Genomic DNA, 21,817 nt, shown 5'->3' with positions numbered 1-21,817 from the left:
AGAGTTCGTCCATGTTGGTGCAACCTACCCTGTATATTGGGTTTTCCTAGATTTTGGCAGATCCCTGTATTTGGCATGACAATGAGTGAAAGGTAGTTGCATGACGGCACCAACAAACTGGTCCTCAGGTCAGCTGTATTAGAGGTGATATCACTCAGGTCAGCTGTATTAGAGGTGATATCACTCAGGTTAGCTGTATTAGAGGTGATATCACTCAGGTCAGCTGTATTAGAGGTGATATCACTCAGGTCAGCTGTATTAGAGGTGATATCACTCAGGTCAGCTGTATTAGAGGTGATATCACTCAGGTCAGCTGTATTAGAGGTGATATCACTCAGGTCAGCTGTATTAGAGGTGATATCACTCAGGTTAGCTGTATTAGAGGTGATATCACTCAGGTCAGCTGTATTAGAGGTGATATCACTCAGGTTAGCTGTATTAGAGGTGATATCACTCAGGTCAGCTGTATTAGAGGTGATATCACTCAGGTCAGCTGTATTAGAGGTGATATCACTCAGGTCAGCTATATTAGAGGTGATATCACTCAGGTTAGCTGTATTAGAGGTGATATCACTCAGGTTAGCTGTATTAGAGGTGATATCACTCAGGTCAGCTGTATTAGAGATGATATCACTCAGGTCAGCTGTATTAGAGGTGATATCACTCAGGTCAGCTGTATTAGAGGTGATATCACTCAGGTCAGCTATATTAGAGGTGATATCACTCAGGTCAGCTATATTAGAGGTGCCCATTTGCATTAATGCCATCAATACACCTCCTGTAAGCAATTCAGGCCATCTATAGACCATAACTGTAGATAGATCGAGACACTCCCTTGCCTATGGTCATTGTCCAGGACAGAGTGTGTTAACCTGAATGTCTGACATGAAAACATCTGGAATGTACACGCTTTATGATAAGTCGTGTTTGACAACGACAGACTTTGGGGTGGAATCTGGCCAAAACGAGAGTTGGGTAAAACAGGTCACCAAGCTTTCAGTTAATGGATCAACATACTTGGCAACAGAAAGTTAAAATTATGAACAGGTCTATGTCCCCAATGGAACCCTATTCCCTTTGTAGTGCACTACTTTAGGCCAGGACCCAATGGAACCCTATTCCCTTTGTAGTGCACTACTTTAGACCAGGACCCAATGGAACCCTATTCCCTTTGTAGTGCACTACTTTAGACCAGGACCAATTTGGGACACAGCCCAGGTCTTGGCAGACTAACGACTTGGTTGGCCCCCTTTGGTCTGGCTCAACAACAGAATACAGACAGTAACAAGTATCTAAGTCGTGTGGTCACAATGAAGGCCCAAAAGACCTGGGTAACAGCTGTTCAGCCGTTTAGTCAGACCCTTCTTCCTATTGTGATGGTAATGTTTTTATAATGATAGTTAAGAAGTTTAGTCAGAGAGAGGGGGGATACAGAGAGCTTCTGCAGGTAAGTCCTTCACATCATCATACATTAAAGTCTTTAAATAGTTCATGTGGTGTCAACACTTTAACAAAATAGAAAACAATTAACTAACAACCAATAAGAGTCTTGCAATGAATCTGCCCTCTGTTCCGACCCGTCTCCATGGCAACACCCTGGTCAATTATAGTAGGTCCAATTGTCCATCTCCTGGCCACCCACCTCCGTGGCCCCAGCCTGCCCTCGTCCCCCCACTCATCTCCTGGCCACCCCTGGGATGGGCTCCACACTGCAGCCCACTCTCCTCTGGTCTCTAGCCCCAGTCCTCTCCTCCTGTCTCCAGCTCCTCTTCTGCTAGCTCCGGCCCTTCTCCTCTCCTCCTGTCTCCAGCCCCAGTCCTTCTCCTCTCCCCCTAGCTCCAGCCACAGTCCCTCTCCTCTCCTCTCGTCTCCAGCCCCAGTCCCTCTCCTCTCCTCTCGTCTCCATCCCCAGTCCCTCTCCTCCTCTCTGCAGCCCCAGTCCCTCTCCTCTCATCTCCAGCCCCAGTCCCTCTCCTCTCCAGCCCCAGTCCCTCTCCTCTCCAGCCCCAGTCCCTCTCCTCTCGTCTCCAGCCCCAGTCCCTCTCCTCCTGTCTCCAGCCCCGCTCCTTCTGTCTCCAGCCCCTCTCCTCACACCACTGAGTGATCATTGTTTTGTTTCCCTCCACTCAGCACGGTGTGATTGATAGAGGAGGCTGAGCGGTCAGAGCCCTCGGCTGCCGTCCCGTTAACGTTCTCCTGGCGCTGACAGCACAGGATCTGCTTGAAGGTGGCGCTCATCTCCTTGTCCCGGTAGCTGTAGATGATGGGGTTCATGGCGGAGTTAAACTCAGCCAGGAGCAGGAAGAACTTCTCAAAGTCCAGGACGTTACAGTTGGCACAGAACACATCGAGGAGGATGAGAACCAGGCCTGGCGTCCAGCACACGATGAACGCACCTGGAGGAGAAGAGAAAAGTGAGAAAGTATTCAGTTAGAGAATGAGACTGTTCAGAAGGAGATGACTGGTTAGAGAATGGGACTGTTCAGTTAATCTGATCACCAGAAGGAGATGACTGGTTAGAGAATGGGACTGTTCAGTTAATCTGACCACCAGAAGGAGATGACTGGTTAGAGAATGGGACTGCTCAGTGTGGCCAGAAGTTAGTCTCAACCTACAATTGTTGATTTCTATATAGAAATGACATTTGAAACGCAGCCATATATTCTAGTATTGTATATTTTGACAGCAGCCCTTTTGATTTGAATGAAACCATTCACGTTTTTCCATTGAAGTGGTCAGGAAGTGACTTTTGGACCTGAATGGCAAAACATTCAGGAGATGTGCTCAAAGTTGACCTCTTCTACATACCTTACCATGAAACATTCGTCTTCGTCACTGGAAAATATCAACGACTGAAATGGATATATCTTTTTAAAAGTTTATAAACAGGGATTATCAAACTGTTTTATAATTTCTTGAGAAACATTTAATTTCTTAACCTTAAAAGTTAAAACTATCTAAATGTTGTGTTGCATATATGTTGCAGCTTGGACCTTATTTTACATCAGAGGTGTTTGTGCTGTGCCATCAGTTGAGGCACAACGTGTACTTGAATATAAGGGGGGGGGTCATATTTTGGCTGACAGTTACTAAAATTAACTTAAAAACGGTACCACAAAAAATAGTTGAAGGTCAACACAGAGAATGTTGACTTGAATGGGAATGGAATATATTTTGTTTTAAATGATACTTATAATTAGGAAACCTCATTGAACCCATAGATAATGTTTATTCTAACAATGTGCCCTCGAAACGGGGCGCATGGAGGCGCGTGGAGGCGCGTGGAGGCGCGTGGAGGCGCGTGGAGGCGCATGGAGGCGCGTGGAGGCGCGTGGGCGCATAGAGGCGCGTGGAGGCGCGTGGAGGCGCGTGGAGGCGCGTGGAGGCGCGTGGAGGCGCATGGAGGCGCGTGGAGGCGTGTGGAGGCGTGTGGAGGCGCATGGAGGCGCGTGGAGGCGCATGGAGGCGCATGGAGGCGCGTGGAGGCGCGTGGAGGCGCATGCGGTCCGCCCCATTAGTTTGTGGTGTATTACATCCACGTTGTTTCTATGACAACATTATATCAGCCCCATTTGAATGCAACAAACCAAAACAAATGGAACTTTGCTAGATTGAGTATGATTTTGTTGCAGGCAAAGCCAGAGCGCAACGGGCTTTCAATCATCCGCAAAATGAAAACGCTTTTCAGATCAGTTATGATTCAGAGCCGCGAGCGTGCACATTTGTTGATATTCTTTGCTAGTTAGCAAGTTAATAGCCCAATTATAGATGGGGAGTTACTGTTTCCTACAAGAGCACAAAAACCTCTACTGTTGGCCTGTTTTCAACAACTCATATAGACTACTGTAGGCCTGAACACCTCATATAGACTACTGTAGGCCTGAACACCTCATATAGACTACTGTAGGCCTGAACACCTCATATAGACTACTGTAGGCCTGAACACCTCATATAGACTACTGTAGGCCTGAACACCTCATATAGACTACTGTAGGCCTGAACACCTCATATAGACTACTGTAGGCCTGAACACCTCATATAGACTACTGTAGGCCTGAACACCTCATATAGACTACTGTAGACCTGAACACCTCATATAGACTATCATAGAAATCCACAGCTGTTTCCGTGTGTAAATGTTATGTGCTTTACTCCATTTGTTTTGTTGGTAGGCCTATGTTATGCTCCAATATCCACAATAACCTATTGGCTACTGTCTAAATCTGTCAGGGTTCAGCCTATTGGCTACTGTCTAAATCTGTCAGGGTTCAGCCTATTGGCTACTGTCTAAATCTGTCAGGGTTCAGCCTATTGGCTACTGTCTAAATCTGTCAGGGTTCAGCCTATTGGCTACTGTCTAAATCTGTCAGGGTTCAGCCTATTGGCTACTGTCTAAATCTGTCAGGGTTCAGCCTATTGGCTACTGTCTAAATCTGTCAGGGTTCAGCCTATTGGCTACTGTCTAAACCTGTCAGGGTTCAGCCTATTGGCTACTGTCTAAACCTGTCAGGGTTCAGCCTATTGGCTACTGTCTAAATCTGTCAGGGTTCAGCCTATTGGCTACTGTCTAAATCTGTCAGGGTACAGCCTATTGGCTAAACAGGGTTCAGCCTAAACCTGTCAGGGTTCAGCCTATTGGCTACTGTCTAAATCTGTCAGGGTACAGCCTATTGGCTACTGTCTAAATCTGTCAGGGTTCAGCCTATTGGCTACTGTCTAAATCTGTCAGGGTTCAGCCTATTGGCTACTGTCTAAATCTGTCAGGGTACAGCCTATTGGCTACTGTCTATAACTGTCAGGGTTCAGCCTATTGGCTACTGTCTAAAACTGTCAGGGTTCAGCCTATTGGCTACTGTCTATAACTGTCAGGGTTCAGCCTATTGGCTACTGTCTATAACTGTCAGGGTTCAGCCTATTGGCTACTGTCTATAACTGTCAGGGTTCAGCCTATTGGCTACTGTCTATAAGTGTCAGGGTTCAGCCTATTGGCTACTGTCTATAACTGTCAGGGTTCAGCCTATTGGCTACTGTCTAAAACTGTAAGGGTACATACAGCATATTGGCTACTGAAACTAAGGGTATAACCTATTGGCTACTGAAACTAAGGGTATAACCTATTGGCTACTGAAACTAAGGGTATAACCTATTGGCTACTGAAACTGTAAGGGTATAACCTATTGGCTACTGAAACTGTAAGGGTATAACCTATTGGCTACTGAAACTGTAAGGGTACAGCCTATTGGCTACTGAAACTAAGGGTACAGCATATTGGCTACTGAAACTAAGGGTATAACCTATTGGCTACTGAAACTAAGGGTATAACCTATTGGTTACTGAAACTGTAAGGGTATAGCCTATTGGCTACTGAAACTAAGGGTATAACCTATTGGCTACTGAAACTAAGGGTACAGCCTATTGGCTACTGAAACTAAGGGTACAGCCTATTGGCTACTGAAACTAAGGGTATAACCTATTGGCTACTGAAACTAAGGGTATAACCTATTGGCTACTGAAACTAAGGGTACAGCCTATTGGCTACTGAAAATAAGGGTACAGCCTATTGGCTACTGAAACTAAGGGTACAGCCTCCGGAACGCTCACCGGAAGTTTCACACAATTCTCACAACGTTCAAGTTTCCTGTCACAAAACCTACAATTTGCTCATTGCCCCAAAACGTTAGAGGGAACATTGGACATGACCATCTCAAGTTGGCATTTGATGGTGGGTGGACAGGACGCCATCTTCGTGGTAGTAATTACAAAGGTGACATTCTATCTAATTTCAATGGCGCACCAGGTAAATTACAGTGTTCTGAAGGCATAGGTCCATTCTATGAATTGTGTTTCTATGATTGAAATGACACCCACCCTGTAGTCAAGAGCTGTGTCTCAACCGATGGCGGCACGACACAACAACCTGGATGTAAATTAGGGTCTAGGCTGCAACAGAACAGCATCTGTTTTTACATGCATACTTATTTTCCACCATAAATTGCAAAATAAATTCATTAAAAATCCTACAATGTGATTTTATGGATTTTTTTCCTCATTTTGTCTGTCATAGTTGAAGTGGACCTATGATGAAAATTACAGGCCTCTCTCATCTTTTTAAGTGGGAGAACTTGCACAATTGGTGGCTGACTAAATACTTTTTTGCCCCACTGTATATCCAACACCGAACGAGAGATTGTTGATATATCCCAACACCGAACGAGAGATTGTCAACATGTGCTGATATATCCAACACCGAACGAGAGATTGTTGATATATCCAACACCGAACGAGAGATTGTTGATATATCCAACACCGAACGAGAGATTGTCTACATGTGCTGATATATCCAACACCGAACGAGAGATTGTCTACATGTGCTGATATATCCAACACCGAACGAGAGATTGGTGATATATCCAACACCGAACGAGAGATTGTCTACATGTGCTGATATATCCAACACCGAACGAGAGATTGTTGATATATCCAACACCGAACGAGAGATTGTCTACATGCGCTTGTTGGAGGATGGGAAGCCAGTCAATCACATGGTTGGACAACAGAGCTCTCTGGTAAACTGTTCCTCTTTATAGTCTTGTGTAAAGTTTAACCGTTATTCATATAAGGGTACTGATCATTTAATTTAGTTTGTCAGAAAAACTTTTGTCTAATTGTTTTTTTTGTGTTGTCATTCGAGGCGTTTTGGATGCCACCAAGGACACATTTTGTGCTGTTTGCCCCGAGGAGGATGATGAAGGGTCATGGATGAAGAGGTGCATCTCCTTCGGGGCAGATCGTGTCTCCGTGAACATGTGCCACCGTGGGGGAGTGATTGCCCACCTGCAGAGAGACGCAGGGGGGCATATAATCCCAATCCACTGTATGCCACATAGGGCCACCGTGGGGGAGTGATTGCCCACCTGCAGAGAGACGCAGGGGGGCATATAATCCCAATCCACTGTATGCCACATAGGTTTGTAACTAATAAATTCTCTATGATTTAGTGTGTGCATGCGCTAAGTGCTGGAATGCTAAATCCCACATAATTATTGTTTTCTGTTGGCACAAGAGACAGGGGGAGATGGTGAATTTTTTGAGAAGATTCTGCTCTGACTTTCACAGACTAGAGCTGGCACTACTGACCATTCATAAGGTGGCGTGGATGACCTCAAAACCATGTTTGGTGGTTTGCTAAAGGATGAGGGTGTCCAGACCCCAGTGTAGTATTTCAGAGTGCTAAACTCCGACACATGACCAGGCCAAGCCTCCTCACCTTCGACGATGATTGTGTGGCAGAACTGATGAGGCATTTCAAGGAGCCTCTAGAGAGGTAAGAATTTATTTGACACTGCATTGCCATATGAGACAATGTTATGTTATGTTATGTTAGCATATTTTGCAAACTCACTTGCTCTGTTCAATCCTGCAGATCAGGGTGCAACATGGCTGTAATCCAGGATGAGTGGCAGGGGCTGAAAATCCTGGTCAGCCACAATTTCAAGGACAAGTCCTACAGTGGCCTGTGGGAGACCATGTTGACAAAGGATCCCTACAGGCACGATTACAAGGTCGACTAACAGTCCTGAGTGCTATCCTATGGTTGGTTTGATATGTTAATGGTAAGAGTTTAAATGAAATTGAAAGATAATCTTTTCCCTAGAACACACTGGAGTTGGTGCAGCTTATGCAGGTTCTGCCCATTTCAGCCGCACAGTGTCAGCGAGGCTTCTCTGTGCAGAACCGGATTAAGAACTAGACAAGAAGCTGCCTTGTGATCTCCATCAACGAAGACCTGATGAGGATCAGCCTGGAGGGGCCTTCTGTCGAGGAGTTGGATCCCACTCCTGCCGTGGACCACGGCTGACCTCTAAGCGTGCCAGACGGCCATCATACAAAACCAGCTGGACAACTGATATCTTTTGCGTCTAGTAGGCATAGGTCATAGGTCAATGTGTGATTTTGGTGGTATGTGCTGTTCCACAGATGTGTGTCCCTTAGTACTCGCACGCACACACACACACACATGTATATTTATACTGTGTGTGTGTGCATGTAATAAATTGTTAATAAACTCTGTTGCATTTTTCACTGTGCGCCTACATTTTTTTATTTAGGAGCACATGTACTCCTTGGGGAGAAAGTTAGTGTAGAGCCCTGTTATACAACCCCTACTTTGTCACAACACAACTGATTAGCTCAAACGCATTAAGCTCTTTGGGAAAGGTGGGGTGCTGGGAAAGGGTCTCAGCTACATAAATGGTTGTTTTGTTCGATAAAGTCCTTCTTTATATCCCAAAAAATTCAGTTTAGTTGGCGCACTTGATTCAGCAATCCACCGGTTCCCCTCGTTGAAAATGCAGACAAAGGAATCCCAAAAGTTACCAATAAACTTCATCCAAACAAGTCACACAACGTTTCTAATCAATCCTCAGGTACCTTAATATGTAAATAAAGGATCACATTTAAGACTGAGAATAGTATCCCTAATATGTAAATAAATGATCAAATTTAAGACTGAGAATAGTATCCCTAATATGTAAATAAATGATCAAATTTAAGACTGAGAATAGTATCCCTAATATGTAAATAAAGGATCAAATTTAAGACTGAGAATAGTATCCCTAATATGTAAATAAATGATCAAATTTAAGAATGAGAATAGTATGTTTATTACCGAAGATAAATAACGAAGTGGCCGCCCTCATCCACGCCCTCATCCACGCCCGGCACAAGACTACAGTCAAAACGAGAGCCACCTTGAAAAACTACAAATTCTGGTTCATTTTCCAAAACACAAGCCTGAAACCCTTTTTAAAGACTGTTGACATCTAGTGGAAGCCCCAGGAACTGCAATCTGGGATATATTCCTTTGATTTCCCCATAAACAAGCATTTGAATGGGCAGACACCTCAACAAAAGAAACATGGGTTTTCACCTGCCATATCAGTTCTGTTAAACTCACAGACATTATTTTCACAGTTTTAGAAACTACTACCAATTATATGCATATCCTAGCTTCTGTGCCTGAGTAGCAGGCAGTTTACTTTGGGCACCTCAGTCATCCAAACTTCTGAATACTGCCCCCTAGCCTTAAGAAGTTTTAAAGGAGGAAATAAATTCCAAAAATGAACTTTTAACAAGGCACACCTGTTAATTAAAATGCATTCTAGTTGACTACCTCATGAAGCTGGTTGAGAGAATGAAAAGCTGTCATCAAGGCAAAGGGTGGCTACTTTGAAGAATGTCATATTTAAAATATATTATGATTTGTTTAACTCTTTTTTTGGTTACTACATAGTTCCATGTGTTATTTCATAGTTTTGATGTCTTCACTATTATTCTACAATGTATAAAATAGTAAAAATACATTTAAAAAACCCTGGGATGAGTACGTGTGTCCCAAATAGGACGCATATATAGTTAGTAGTTCTCTGTTAAGGTCAAGGCCTCTCCTTGGTTCCTCTGAGTAGTTCTCTGTTAAGGACAAGGCCTCTCCTTGGTTCCTCTGACACAAAATGATCATCCTCTTATCTCCAACTAAAGACAACACGTTCTTGACCATCACAGCAACATCATTTACACGTATAGCTACAATTCTGCTTTTATCAACATAACATTCTGATTATACCCAAAGACAAAGATGCATGAAGATTTACGCTCTACGATAACATTCAGCTGAAAATTTCTGTTAAAAAAATAACAATATTCAGACTTTGTAAGAGAGCAGATGTTTTGTTAAAGCTTTTCTCTCTGCTTTATGTTCTGCTCAGCGGGTCTCAGCGGGTCTGGCTGTACACCTCATGTCTCAGATATTCAGAGAGTTAAACAAGCTGTAAGAGAAGAGCAGCCGACTCACATGTTCTACCTGGAACCCTAAATAACATTTAGGTTCTCCCAACCGACAGGACAGAGACGGAGGGAGGGACAGGGACAGAGAGAGAGAGAGACAGGGAGAGAGAGAGAGAGAGAGAAGACCGCTGTGGGTTGTGAATGGAATGAGAGAGAAAGGGAGAGAGAGGGAGAGACAGAGAGACAGAGAGACAGAGAGACAGAGAGACAGAGAGACAGAGAGACAGAGAGACAGAGAGACAGAGAGACAGAGAGACAGAGAGACGGAGAGGGAGACGGAGAGGGAGACGGAGAGAGAAGACAGCTGTGGGTTGTGAATGGAATGAGAGAGAAACAGAGAGACAGAGAGAGAGAGAGAGAGAGACAGAGAGAGAGAGAGACAGAGAGAGAGAGACAGAGAGAGAAGACCGCTGTGGGTTGTGAATGGAATGAGAGAGAAAGGGAGAGAGAGAGAGAGACAGAGAGACAGAGAGACAGAGAGACAGGAGACGGAGAGGGAGACGGAGAGAGAAGACAGCTGTGGGTTGTGAATGGAATGAGAGAGAAACAGAGAGACAGAGAGAGAGAGAGAGAGAGACAGAGAGAGAGAGAGACAGAGAGACAGAGACAGAGAGAGAGAGAGACAGAGAGAGAGAGAGACAGAGAGAGAGAGAGACAGAGAGAGAGAGAGACAGAGAGAGACAGAGAGAGAGAGAGGGAGAGAGAGAGACAGAGAGAGAGAGGGAGAGAGAGAGAGACAGAGACAGAGAGGGAGAGAGAGACAGAGAGGGAGAGAGAGGGAGAGAGAGACAGAGAGAGACAGAGAGAGAGAGAGGGAGAGAGAGAGACAGAGAGAGAGAGGGAGAGAGAGAGAGACAGAGAGAGAGAGGGAGAGAGAGAGAGACAGAGACAGAGAGGGAGAGAGAGACAGAGAGGGAGAGAGAGGGAGAGAGAGACAGAGAGGGAGAGAGAGACAGAGAGGGAGAGAGAGACAGAGAGGGAGAGAGAGACAGAGAAGACAGCTGTGGGTTGTGAATGGAATGAGAGAGAAACAATGACATTGAAATATCTCTTTTTGGGGGGGAACTTTGAGTGTAATGTTTACTGTGCATTTCATATTGTTTATTATCTATTTCACTTGCTTTGGCAATGTAAACATACAGTATATTTCCCATGCCAATAAAACCAATTGAATTGACAGCTGTGAATTGTGAATGAGGAGAGAGACATTGTCAAGTTTTATGTTATGTGTCACATGGGCAGCAGCATAGCCTAGTGGTTAGAGCATTGGACTAGTAACCGGAAGGTTGCGAGTTCAAACCCCCGAGCTGACAAGGTATCTGTCGTTCTGCCCCTGAACAGGCAGTTAACACACTGTTGAAAATACAAATATGTTCTTAACTGACTTGCCTGGTTAAATAAAGGTCAAATTAAATTAAAAACATGCGCTCAACAGGTAAATACCATGAAATGCGTAATTACAAGCCCTTAACCAACAATACAGTTCAGGAATTAGAGTTGAGTTAATTAGTTAATTTGTACATATAGGTAGGGTAGTTAATTTGTACATATAGGTAGGTGTGTGTGAAGTGACAATAGCAGGTCCAGGTGGCCATTTTATTAATTGTTCATCAGTCTTATGGCTTGGAGGTAGAAGCTGTTAAGGAGCCTTTTGGACCTTTGGAGCTCCAGTACCGCTTGTCGTGCGGTAGCAGAGAGAACAGTCTATGACTGGGGTGACTGCCTTGGATGGCAGGAAGCTTGGATGGCAGGAAGCTTGGATGGCAGGAAGCTTGCCCCCAGTAATGTACTGGGCCGTACACACTACTCTTCGTATCGCCTTACAGTAAGATGATGAGCAGTTGCCGTACCAGGTTGTAATGCAACCAGTCAGGATGTTCTCGATTGTGCAGCTGTATCACTTTTTGAGGATCTGGGGACCCATATCAAAGGAAAAGGCATTGTTGTGCCCTCTTCACAACTGTCTCGGTGTGTTTGGACCATGATAGATCGTTGGTGATGTGGACACCAAGGAACTTGAAACTCTCGACCCGTCAGGAAGTCCAGGCTCCAGTTGCAGAAGGTGTTTAGTCACAGGGTCCTTAGCTTAGTGATCAGCTTTGAGGGCACTATGGTGTTGAACGCTGAGCTGTAGTCAATTAACAGCATTCTCACATCGGTGTTCCTTTTGTCCAGGTGGGAAAGGGCAGTGGAGTACGATTGAGATTGTGTTATCTGTGGATCTGTTGGGGCGGTATGCGAATTGGAGTGGGTCTAGGGTTTCAGGGATAATGGTGTTGATGTGAGCCATGAGCAGCCTAAGAAAGCATTTCATGGCTACTGCCATGAGTGCTACGGGACGTTAGTCATTTAGGCAGGTTACCTTCGCTTTCTTAGACATAGGGACTATGGTGGTATGCTTAAAACATGTAGGTATTACAGACTCGGTCAGGGAGAGGTTGAAAATGTCAGTGAACTCACTTGCCAGTTGGTTAGCGCATGCTCTGAGTACACATCCTGGTAATCCAACTGGCCCTGCGCCCTTGTGAAGGTTGACCTCTTTAAAAAGGTCTTTCTCACATCGGCTATGGAGAGCGTGATCAGACAATTGTCCGTAACAGCTGGTGCTCTCATGCATGCTTCAGTGTTGCTTGCATCGAAGCAAGCATAAAAGGCATTTAGCCCGTCTGGTAGGCTTGCATCACTGGGCAACTCGCGTCTGGCTTTCTCTTTTTATATATACGTTTTATAATAGTTTCAAGCCCTGTCACATCTGACGAGCGTCAGAGCCGGTGTAGTATACAGCTGTAGGTTGTGAATGGGGGAGAGGAGAGATGCTGTATGGAAGAGGCTGTAAGAGAGAGGCTGTATGAGAGGGGAGAGAGAATGTATGAGAGGGGAGAGAGGCTGTATGAAAGGGGAGAAAGGCTGTATGAAAGGGGAGAAAGGGTGTATGAAAGGGGAGAGAGGCTGTATGAAAGGGGAGAGAGGCTGTATGAAAGGGGAGAGAGGCTGTATGAAAGGGGAGAGAGGCTGTATGAAAGGGGAGAAAGGGTGTATGAAAGGGGAGAGAGGCTGTATGAAAGGGGAGAAAGGGTGTATGAAAGGGGAGAGAGGCTGTGTGAAAGGGGAGAGAGGCTGTATGAAAGGGGAGAGAGGCTGTGTGAGAGGGGAGAGAGGCTGTGTGAAAGGGGAGAGAGGCTGTATGAGAGGGGAGAGAGGCTGTGTGAGAACACTTCTCCCTCCTAGTTACTGAGACCTGGGAAGTTGTGGGAACATGATGAGGACTAATTTATACCAGATGGCAGGGATGAACAGAGACTAAAACACAACACAGCCCAACCCTAACACACCCCTGAGAAAAGAAAACACAAACCAGAGAAAAACAGAAAATTAACATTCACATTGTCTGTCTATTCAGTTAGGAACATTCACATTGTCTGTCTATTCAGTTAGGAACATTCACATTGTCTGTCTCTTCAGTTAGGAACAGTCACATTGTCTGTCTCTTCAGTTAGGAACAGTCACATTGTCTGTCTCTTCAGTTAGGAACAGTCACATTGTCAGTTAGGAACAGTCTCTTCTTCAGTTAGGAACAGTCACATTGTCTGTCTCTTCAGTTAGGAACAGTCACATTGTCTGTCTCTTCAGTTAGGAACAGTCACATTGTCTGTCTCTTCAGTTAGGAACAGTCACATTGTCTGTCTCTTCAGTTAGGAACAGTCACATTGTCTGTCTCTTCAGTTAGGAACAGTCACATTGTCTGTCTCTTCAGTTAGGAACAGTCACATTGTCTATTCAGTTAGGAACAGTCACATTGTCTATTCAGTTGGGAACATTCACATGGTTTCAAACATATCATATCTCAGTCTAACTCTCTTCAGATGTCAGACTGGGAGAGTTAAAATAACACATCTGTTCCTCTCATGTCCTCTGAAAGCTGTTCTAGTATGCTGCTATAGTACTCTCGCTATTGGCCATTCACTACTCTGTGGTCTGGTGTCCTACTAGGGTATATCACAAAGGCCCCGTATAACAAACAGATGATACAATGTGCTGAAAGGAACAATCTCTACCTCATCATCATTCTCATCAACAGCAGCACTTCCTCATAGATCTCTTATAGAAATGGTTCTGAATGACTAAATCGTCACCCTCTTCTGCAGAAATGGAAACTATTTCCTGAACTCATTTGATCTAAAAGGCACTTTCAATAATTATGTTTGAAAATGGCACTGGGGGTAAATGCAGGAATTAGTGTCCTATTTCTCTATTACAGGAAGCCATTATGATGTTGTTTTTAATATTTATGTCGACGTCCCAAATGGCACCCTATTCTCTGCATCGTGGGCCCTATTCTCTGCATCGTGCACCCTATTCTCTGCATCGTGCACCCTATTCTCTGCATCGTGCACCCTATTCTCTGCATCGTGCACCCTATTCTCTGCATCGTGCACCCTATTCTCTGCATCGTGCACCCTATTCTCTACATCGTGCACCCTATTCTCTACATCGTGCACCCTATTCTCTACATCGTGCACCCTATTCTCTACATCGTGCACCCTATTCTCTACATCGTGCACCCTATTCTCTACATCGTGCACCCTATTCTCTACATCGTGCACCCTATTCTCTACATCGTGCACCCTATTCTCTACATCGTGCACCCTATTCTCTACATCGTGCACCCTATTCTCTGCATAGCCATTTGGGACACATTCGTCTCTGAGGAGGTTTGTTTCAGTCTCGCTGAGATAAAAAGCTAAAACGTCAACACAAATTTTCACCCAAGACTGAGCTGAGCCGTGCTACAGTAGGCCGTGCTACAGTACAGTAGGCCGTGCTACAGTACAGTAGGCCGTGCTACAGTACAGTAGGCCGTGCTACAGTACAGTAGGCCGTGCTACAGTAGGCCGTGCTACAGTAGGCCGTGCTACAGTAGGCCGTGCTACAGTAGGCCGTGCTACAGTAGGCCGTGCTACAGTAGGCCGTGCTACAGTAGGCCGTGCTACCGTAGGCCGTGCTACAGAAGGCCGTGCTACAGTAGGCCGTGCTACAGTACAGTAGGCTGTGCTACAGTACAGTAGGCTGTGCTACAGTACAGTAGGCCGTGCTACAGTACAGTAGGCCGTGTTACAGAAGGCCGTGCTACAGTAGGCCGTGTTACAGTAGGCCGTGTTACAGTAGGCCGTGTTACAGTAGGCCGTGTTACAGTAGGCCGTGTTACAGTACAGTAGGCCGTGTTACAGTAGGCCGTGCTACAGAAAGCCGTGCTACAGTAGGCCGTGCTACAGTAGGCCGTGCTACAGTAGGCCGTGCTACAGTAGGCCGTAGGACGTGTTACAGTAGGCCATGTTACAGTAGGCTGTGTTACAGTAGGCCGTGCTACAGTAGGCCGTGTTACAGTACAGTAGGCTGTGCTACAGTACAGTAGGCCGTGCTACAGTAGGCCGTGCTACAGTAGGCCGTGCTACAGTAGGCCAGTCTACAGAAGGCCGTGCTACAGTAGGCCGTGCTACAGTAGACCGTGCTACAGTAGGCCGTGCTACAGTAGACCGTGCTACAGTACAGTAGTCCATGCTACAGTAGGCCGTGTTACAGAAAGCCGTGCTATAGTACAGTAGGCCTTGCTACAGTAGGCCGTGCTACAGTACAGTAGGCCATGCTACAGTAGGCCATGCTACAGTAGGCCATGCTACAGTACAGTAGGCCGTGCTACAGTAGGCCGTGTTACAGAAAGCCGTGCTATAGTACAGTAGGCCTTGCTACAGTAGGCCGTGCTACAGTACAGTAGGCCATGCTACAGTAGGCCATGCTACAGTAGGCCATGCTACAGTAGGCCATGCTACAGTACAGTAGGCCGTGCTACAGTAGGCCGTGCTACAGTACAGTAGGCCGTGCTACAGTAGGCCGTGCTACAGTACAGTAGGCCGTGCTACAGTAGGCCATGCTACAGTACAGTTGACCGTGCTACAGTAGGCTGTGCTACAGTAGGCTGTGCTACAGTATCAAAGATGGCGTAGCAGTAAGTCGTCCTGTCGTATCGTCTCTCTGTAAATATCGTCTCTTTTTCGTTTTAGATATTTTTCTTTGCTTATCTTTAAAAACATTTTGCTAAACCTAAGCTTCCAAATACTCTCCTGCAATCCGCCTCACCCAATGTAGCTACATTTCCTAAAGTATTTATATTTACTTCGGAACCGGAACCCCTCAACTGAAGCTAGCCAGCTAACCACCAGCTATGCTAGCGGTCTTCCGCTAACCGGTCATCAGCTCACCTTTAGCTCGGAAAGCTCTCGCCAGTTAGAACAACGCGACGCTAACCAGAGCATAACGGACCTATTTATTTTTTATCCCCGGATTCCCTCCGCAAACGGAACATTTATTTTTTTTTCAGCTGGATCTTCACAACTAGCTATCGAGCTAAACCGCAACCCTGGTTAATTACTCCAGGCTAGCGTTTCCACCCACGTAGCTTGAAGCTAGCCCGGCCAGAGCTCCTGTGTTCCTAGCATACTCCTGGGCTTCTATACCCGGATCCACGACTGGTCTATCGATGTCACTGCATGAAGAGGAATAAACAGACTCACCCCATCGCGACGTCCTCCAAAGTCTAACTCTCTAGCCCTCGCTATCTCCTTGCTTGCTAATTCGGAATGCTAACTGCTAGCTTGTTTAGCCCAGGTCCGCTAACTACTACCTTGTTTACCCCGGCCTGCTAATCGGTTAGCTTGTTAGCACAGGCCTGCTAACCGTCTGCATCGCAGTGGCCCATATGTACTTTCTATCTCTTCCCGATTTTTAAAAATTGTTTATACCTTCTGGAAACCTGCCTCACCCAATGTGATACGGAATCGCTATTATTTTTTATTTTTAGAACACACTCAAGAACCTCCAAAAGCTAACCGGCTACAAGCTATTTAGTCATTGTTAGTTTTTTAAAACCTGGATAACACTCGCCAATCCAGCCCCCCTGCCCCATCCACCGCTGCCCCCTGGACTCTGATCACTTGGCTACATAGCTGATGCACGCTGGACTGTCCATTAATCATGGTACTCCATTCTGCTTGTTTGTTTTATCTGTCGGCCCTGTTGCCTAGTCAATGCCATTTTACCTGCTGTTGTTATGCTAGCTGATTAGCTGTTGTCTCACCCATTGTTTTAGCTAGCTTTCCCAATTCAACACCTGTGATTACTGTATGCCTCGCTGTATGTCTCTCTCAAATGTCAATATGCCCTGTATACTGTTGCTCAGGTTAGTTATCATTGTTTTAGTTCACAATGGAGCCCCTAGTCCCACTCCTCATACCCCTGATACCTCCTTTGTCCCACCTCCCACATATGTGTTGACCTCACCCATTACAACCAGCATGTCCAGAGATAAAACCTCTCATCACCCAGTGCCTGGGCTTACCTCGGCTGTACCCGCACCCCACCATACCCCTGTCTGCGCATTATGCCCTGAATATATTCTACCATGCCCAGAAACCTGCTCTTCTTATTCTCTGTCCCCAACGCTCTAGGCGACCAGTTTTGATAGCCTTTAGCCGCACCCTCATACTACTCCTTCTCTGTTCCACGGGTGATGTGGAGGTAAACCCAGGCCCTGCATGAACCCAGACACCCTCATTTGTTGCCTTCTGTGATCGAAAAAGCCTTGGTTTCATGCACGTCAACATCAGAAGCCTCCTCCCTAAGTTTGTTTTACTCACTGCTTTAGCACACTCTGCTAACCCTGATGTCCTTGCCGTGTCTGAATCCTGGCTCAGGAAGGCCACCAAAAATTCAGAGATTTCCATACCCAACTATAACATCTTCCGTCAAGATAGAACTGTCAAAGGGGGAGGAGTTGCAGTCTACTCCAAAGTAATGTCATACTTTCCAGGTCCATACCCAAACAGTTCGAACTACTAATTCTGAAAATTACTCTCCAGAAATAAGTCTCTCACTGTTGCCGCCTGCTACCGACCCCCCTCAGCTCCCAGCTGTGCCCTGGACACCATTTGTGAATTGATTGCCCCCCATCTAGCTTCAGAGTTTGTTCTGTTAGGTGACCTAAACTGGGATATGCTTAACACCCCGCAGTCAAACGACCACCCCTCATCACTGTCAAACGCTCCCTAAAACACTTCTGTGAGCAGGCTTTTCTAATCGACCTGGCCCGGGTATCCTGGAAGGACATTGACCTCATCCCGTCAGTTGAGGATGCCTGGTCATTCTTTAAGAGTAACTTCCTCACCATTTTAGATAAGCATGCTCCGTTCAAAAAATGCAGAACTAAGAACAGATACAGCCCTTGGTTCACTCCAGACCTGACTGCCCTCGACCAGCACAAAAACATCCTGTGGAGGACTGCAATAGCATCGAACAGTCCCCGCGATATGCAACTGTTCAGGGAAGTCAGGAACCAATACACGCAGTCAGTCAGGAAAGCTAAGGCCAGCTTCTTCAGGCAGAAGTTTGCATCCTGTAGCTCCAACTCCAAAAAGTTCTGGGACACTGAAGTCCATGGAGAACAAGAGCACCTCCTCCCAGCTGCCCACTGCACTGAGGCTAGGGAACACGGTCACCACCGACAAATCCATGATTATCGAAAACTTCAACAAGCATTTCTCAACTGCTGGCCATGCCTTCCGCCTGGCTACTCCAACCTCAGCCAACAGCTCCGGCCCCCCCGCAGCTCCTCGCCCAAGCCTCTCCAGGTTCTCCTTTACCCAAATCCAGATGACAGATGTTCTGAAAGAGCTGCAAAACCTGGACCTGTATAAATCAGCTGGGCTTGACAATCTGGACCCTCTATTTCTGAAACTATCCGCCACCATTGTCGCAACCCTTATTTACCAGCCTGTTCAACCTCTCTTTCATATCGTCTGAGATCCCCAAGGATTGGAAAGCTGCTGCAGTCATCCCCCTCTTCAAAGGGGGAGACACCCTGAACCCAAACTGTTACAGACCTATATCCATTCTGCCCTGCCTATCTAAGGTCTTCGAAAGCTAAGTCAACAAACAGGTCTCTGACCATCTCGAATCCCACCGTACCTTCTCCGCTATGCAATCTGGTTTCCGAGCCGGTCACGGGTGCACCTCAGCGACACTCAAGGTACTAAACAACATCATAACCGCCATCGATAAAAGACAGTACTGTGCAGGCGTCTTCATCGACCTTGCCAAGGCCTTCGACTCTGTCAATCACCATATTCTTATCGGCAGACTCAGTAGCCTCGGTTTTTCGGATGACTGCCTTGCCTGGTTCACCAATTACTTTGCAGACAGAGTTCAGTGTGTCAAATCGGAGGGCATGCTGTCCGGTCCTCTGGCAGTCTCTGTGGGGGTGCCACAGGGTTCAATTCTCGGGCCGACTCTTTTCTCTGTATATATCAATGATGTTGGTCTTGCTGAGAGCGATTCCCTGATCCACCTCTACGCAGACGACACCATTCTATATACTTTCGGCCCGTCATTGGACACTGTGCTATCTAACCTCCAAACGAGCTTCAATGCCATACAACACTCCTTCCGTGGCCTCCAACTGCTCTTAAACGCTAGTAAAACCAAATGCATGCTTTTCAACCGATCGCTGCCTGCACCCGCATGCCCGACTAGCATCACCACACTGGATGGTTCCGACCTTGAATATGTGGACACCTATAAGTACCTAGGTGTCTGGCTAGACTGCAAACTCTCCTTCCAGACCCATATCAAACATCTCCAATCGAAAATCAAATCAAGAGTCGGCTTTCTATTCCGCAACAAAGGCTCCTTCACTCACGCTGCCAAGCTTACCCTAGTAAAACTGACTATCCTACCGATCCTCGACTTCGGCGATGTCATCTACAAAACCGCTTCCAACACTCTACTCAGCAAACTGGATGCAGTTTATCACAGTGCCATTCGTTTTGTCACTAAAGCACCTTATACTACCCACCACTGCGACTTGTATGCTCTAGTCGGCTGGCCCTCGCTACATATTCGTCGCCAGACCCACTGGCTCCAGGACATCTATAAGGCCATGCTAGGTAAAGCTCCGCCTTATCTCAGTTCACTGGTCACGATGGCAACACCCATCCGTAGCACGTGCTCCAGCAGGTGTATCTCACTGATCATCCCTAAAGCCAACACCTCATTCGGCCGCCTTTCGTTTCAGTACTCTGCTGCCTGTGACTGGAACGAATTGCAAAAAAAAAAAAAAAAAAAAAAAAAAAATAAAATAAAAAAAAATCGCTGAAGTTGGAGACTTTTATCTCCCTCACCAACTTCAAACATCAGCTATCTGAGCAGCTAATCGATCGCTGCAGCTGTACATAGTCCATCGGTAAATAGCCCACCCATTTTCACCTACCTCATCCCCACAGCATCCCCACAGTTTTTATTTATTTACTTTTCTGCTCTTTTGCACACCAATATCTCTACCTGTACATGATCATCTGATCATTTATCACTCCAGTGTTAATCTGCAATATTGTAATTATTCGCCTAACTCCTCATACCTTTTGCACACATTGTATATAGACTCCCCTTTTTTTCTACTGTGTTATTGACTTGTTAATTGTTTATTCCATGTGTAACTCTGTGTAGTCTGTTCACACTGCTATGCTTTATCTTGGCCAGGTCGCAGTTGCAAATGAGAACTTGTTATCAACTAGCCTACCTGGTTAAATAAAGGTGAAAAAAAAAATCGGTACAGTCGGCCGTGCTACAGTAGGCCGTGCTACAGTAGGCCGTGCTACAGTAGGCCGTGCTACAGTAGGCCGTGGTACAGTAGGCCGTGCTACAGTAGGCCGTGCTACAGTACAGTAGGCCGTGCTACAGTACAGTAGGCCGTGCTACAGTACAGTAGGCCGTGCTACAGTACAGTAGGCCGTGCTACAGTACAGTAGGCCGTGCTACAGTACAGTAGGCCGTGCTACAGTAGGCCGTGCTACAGTACAGTAGGACGTGCTACAGTAGGCATACATATTTTATATTTGACATTCTTCAAAGTAGCCACCCTTTTCCTTGATGTCAGCTTTGCACACTCTTGGCATTCTCTCAACCAGCTTCATGAGGGAGTCACCTGGAATGCATTTCAACTAACAGGTGTGCCTTTTTAAAAGTTGTGTAATATCTTTCCTTCTTAATGCGTTTGAGCCAATCAGTTGTGTTGTGACAAGGTAGGGGTGGTATACAGAAGATAGCCCTATTTGGAAAAAGACCAAAACCATATTATGGCAAAAACAGTTTACATAAGCAAATAGAAATGACAGTCCATCATTACTTTAAGACATGAAGCTCAGTCAATCAGGAACATTTCAAGAACTTTGAAAGTTTCTTAAAGGGCAGTCACAAAAACCATCAAGTGCTATGATGAAACTGGCTCTCATGAGGTCCGTCACAGGAAAGGAAGACCCAGAGTTACCTCTGCTGTTGAGGATAAGTTCATTAGAGTTACCAGCCTCAGATTGTAGGGAAAATAATTTCCTCACATCAACTGTTCAGAGGAGACTGCGTGAATCAGACCTTCATGGTCAAATTGTTGCAAAGAAACCACTACTAAGTGTCCAATAAGCAGACATTTGCCAAGAAACACGAGCAATGGACATCATGTCCTTTGTTCTGACGAGTCCAAATGTTTCATGTTTTGTTCCTACCGCCGTGTCTTTGTGAGATGCAGAGTAAGTGACCGGATGATCCCTGCATGTGTTGTTCCTACGGTGAAGCATGGAGGAGGAGGTGTGATGGAGCTTTGTTGGTGACAGTGTCTGATTTATTTATAATTCAAGGCACACTTTATCAGCATTGCTACCACATCATTCTGCAGCGATACGTCATCCCATCTGGTTTGCGCTTAATGAGGCTATCATTTGTTTTTCAACAGGACAATGACCCAAAACACACCTCCAGGCTGTGTTTATTTTTTATTTATTTATTTCACCTTTATTTAACCAGGTTGGCGGCGCACAATTGGCCCAGGATCATACGGGTTAGGGTTTGGCCAGGGTAGGTGGTCATTGTAAAT

General features: G+C 45.8%; 1 protein-coding gene across 1 annotated transcript in view; it reads right to left on the bottom strand.

Moving 5' to 3' along the window:
- Window positions 1–2,039: 2,039 nt before the first annotated feature.
- LOC124047991 (lysophosphatidic acid receptor 1-like) overlaps window positions 2,040–21,817 on the bottom strand; it is an 81,839-nt gene continuing 62,061 nt past the window's right edge. The window contains exon 3 of the mRNA XM_046368354.1: window positions 2,040–2,396. Coding sequence (XP_046224310.1) covers window positions 2,089–2,396 — 308 coding nt within the window. The 3' untranslated portion in view covers window positions 2,040–2,088. The remainder of the gene's footprint in view (window positions 2,397–21,817) is intronic.

The sequence above is a fragment of the Oncorhynchus gorbuscha genome, linkage group LG11 (genome assembly GCF_021184085.1).
Source record: "Oncorhynchus gorbuscha isolate QuinsamMale2020 ecotype Even-year linkage group LG11, OgorEven_v1.0, whole genome shotgun sequence".
In the NCBI taxonomy this organism is placed as follows: Eukaryota; Metazoa; Chordata; class Actinopteri; order Salmoniformes; family Salmonidae; genus Oncorhynchus; species Oncorhynchus gorbuscha.
The sequence above is the reverse complement of the archived record's forward strand: the minus strand, read 5'-3'. Positions and strand labels throughout refer to the sequence as shown.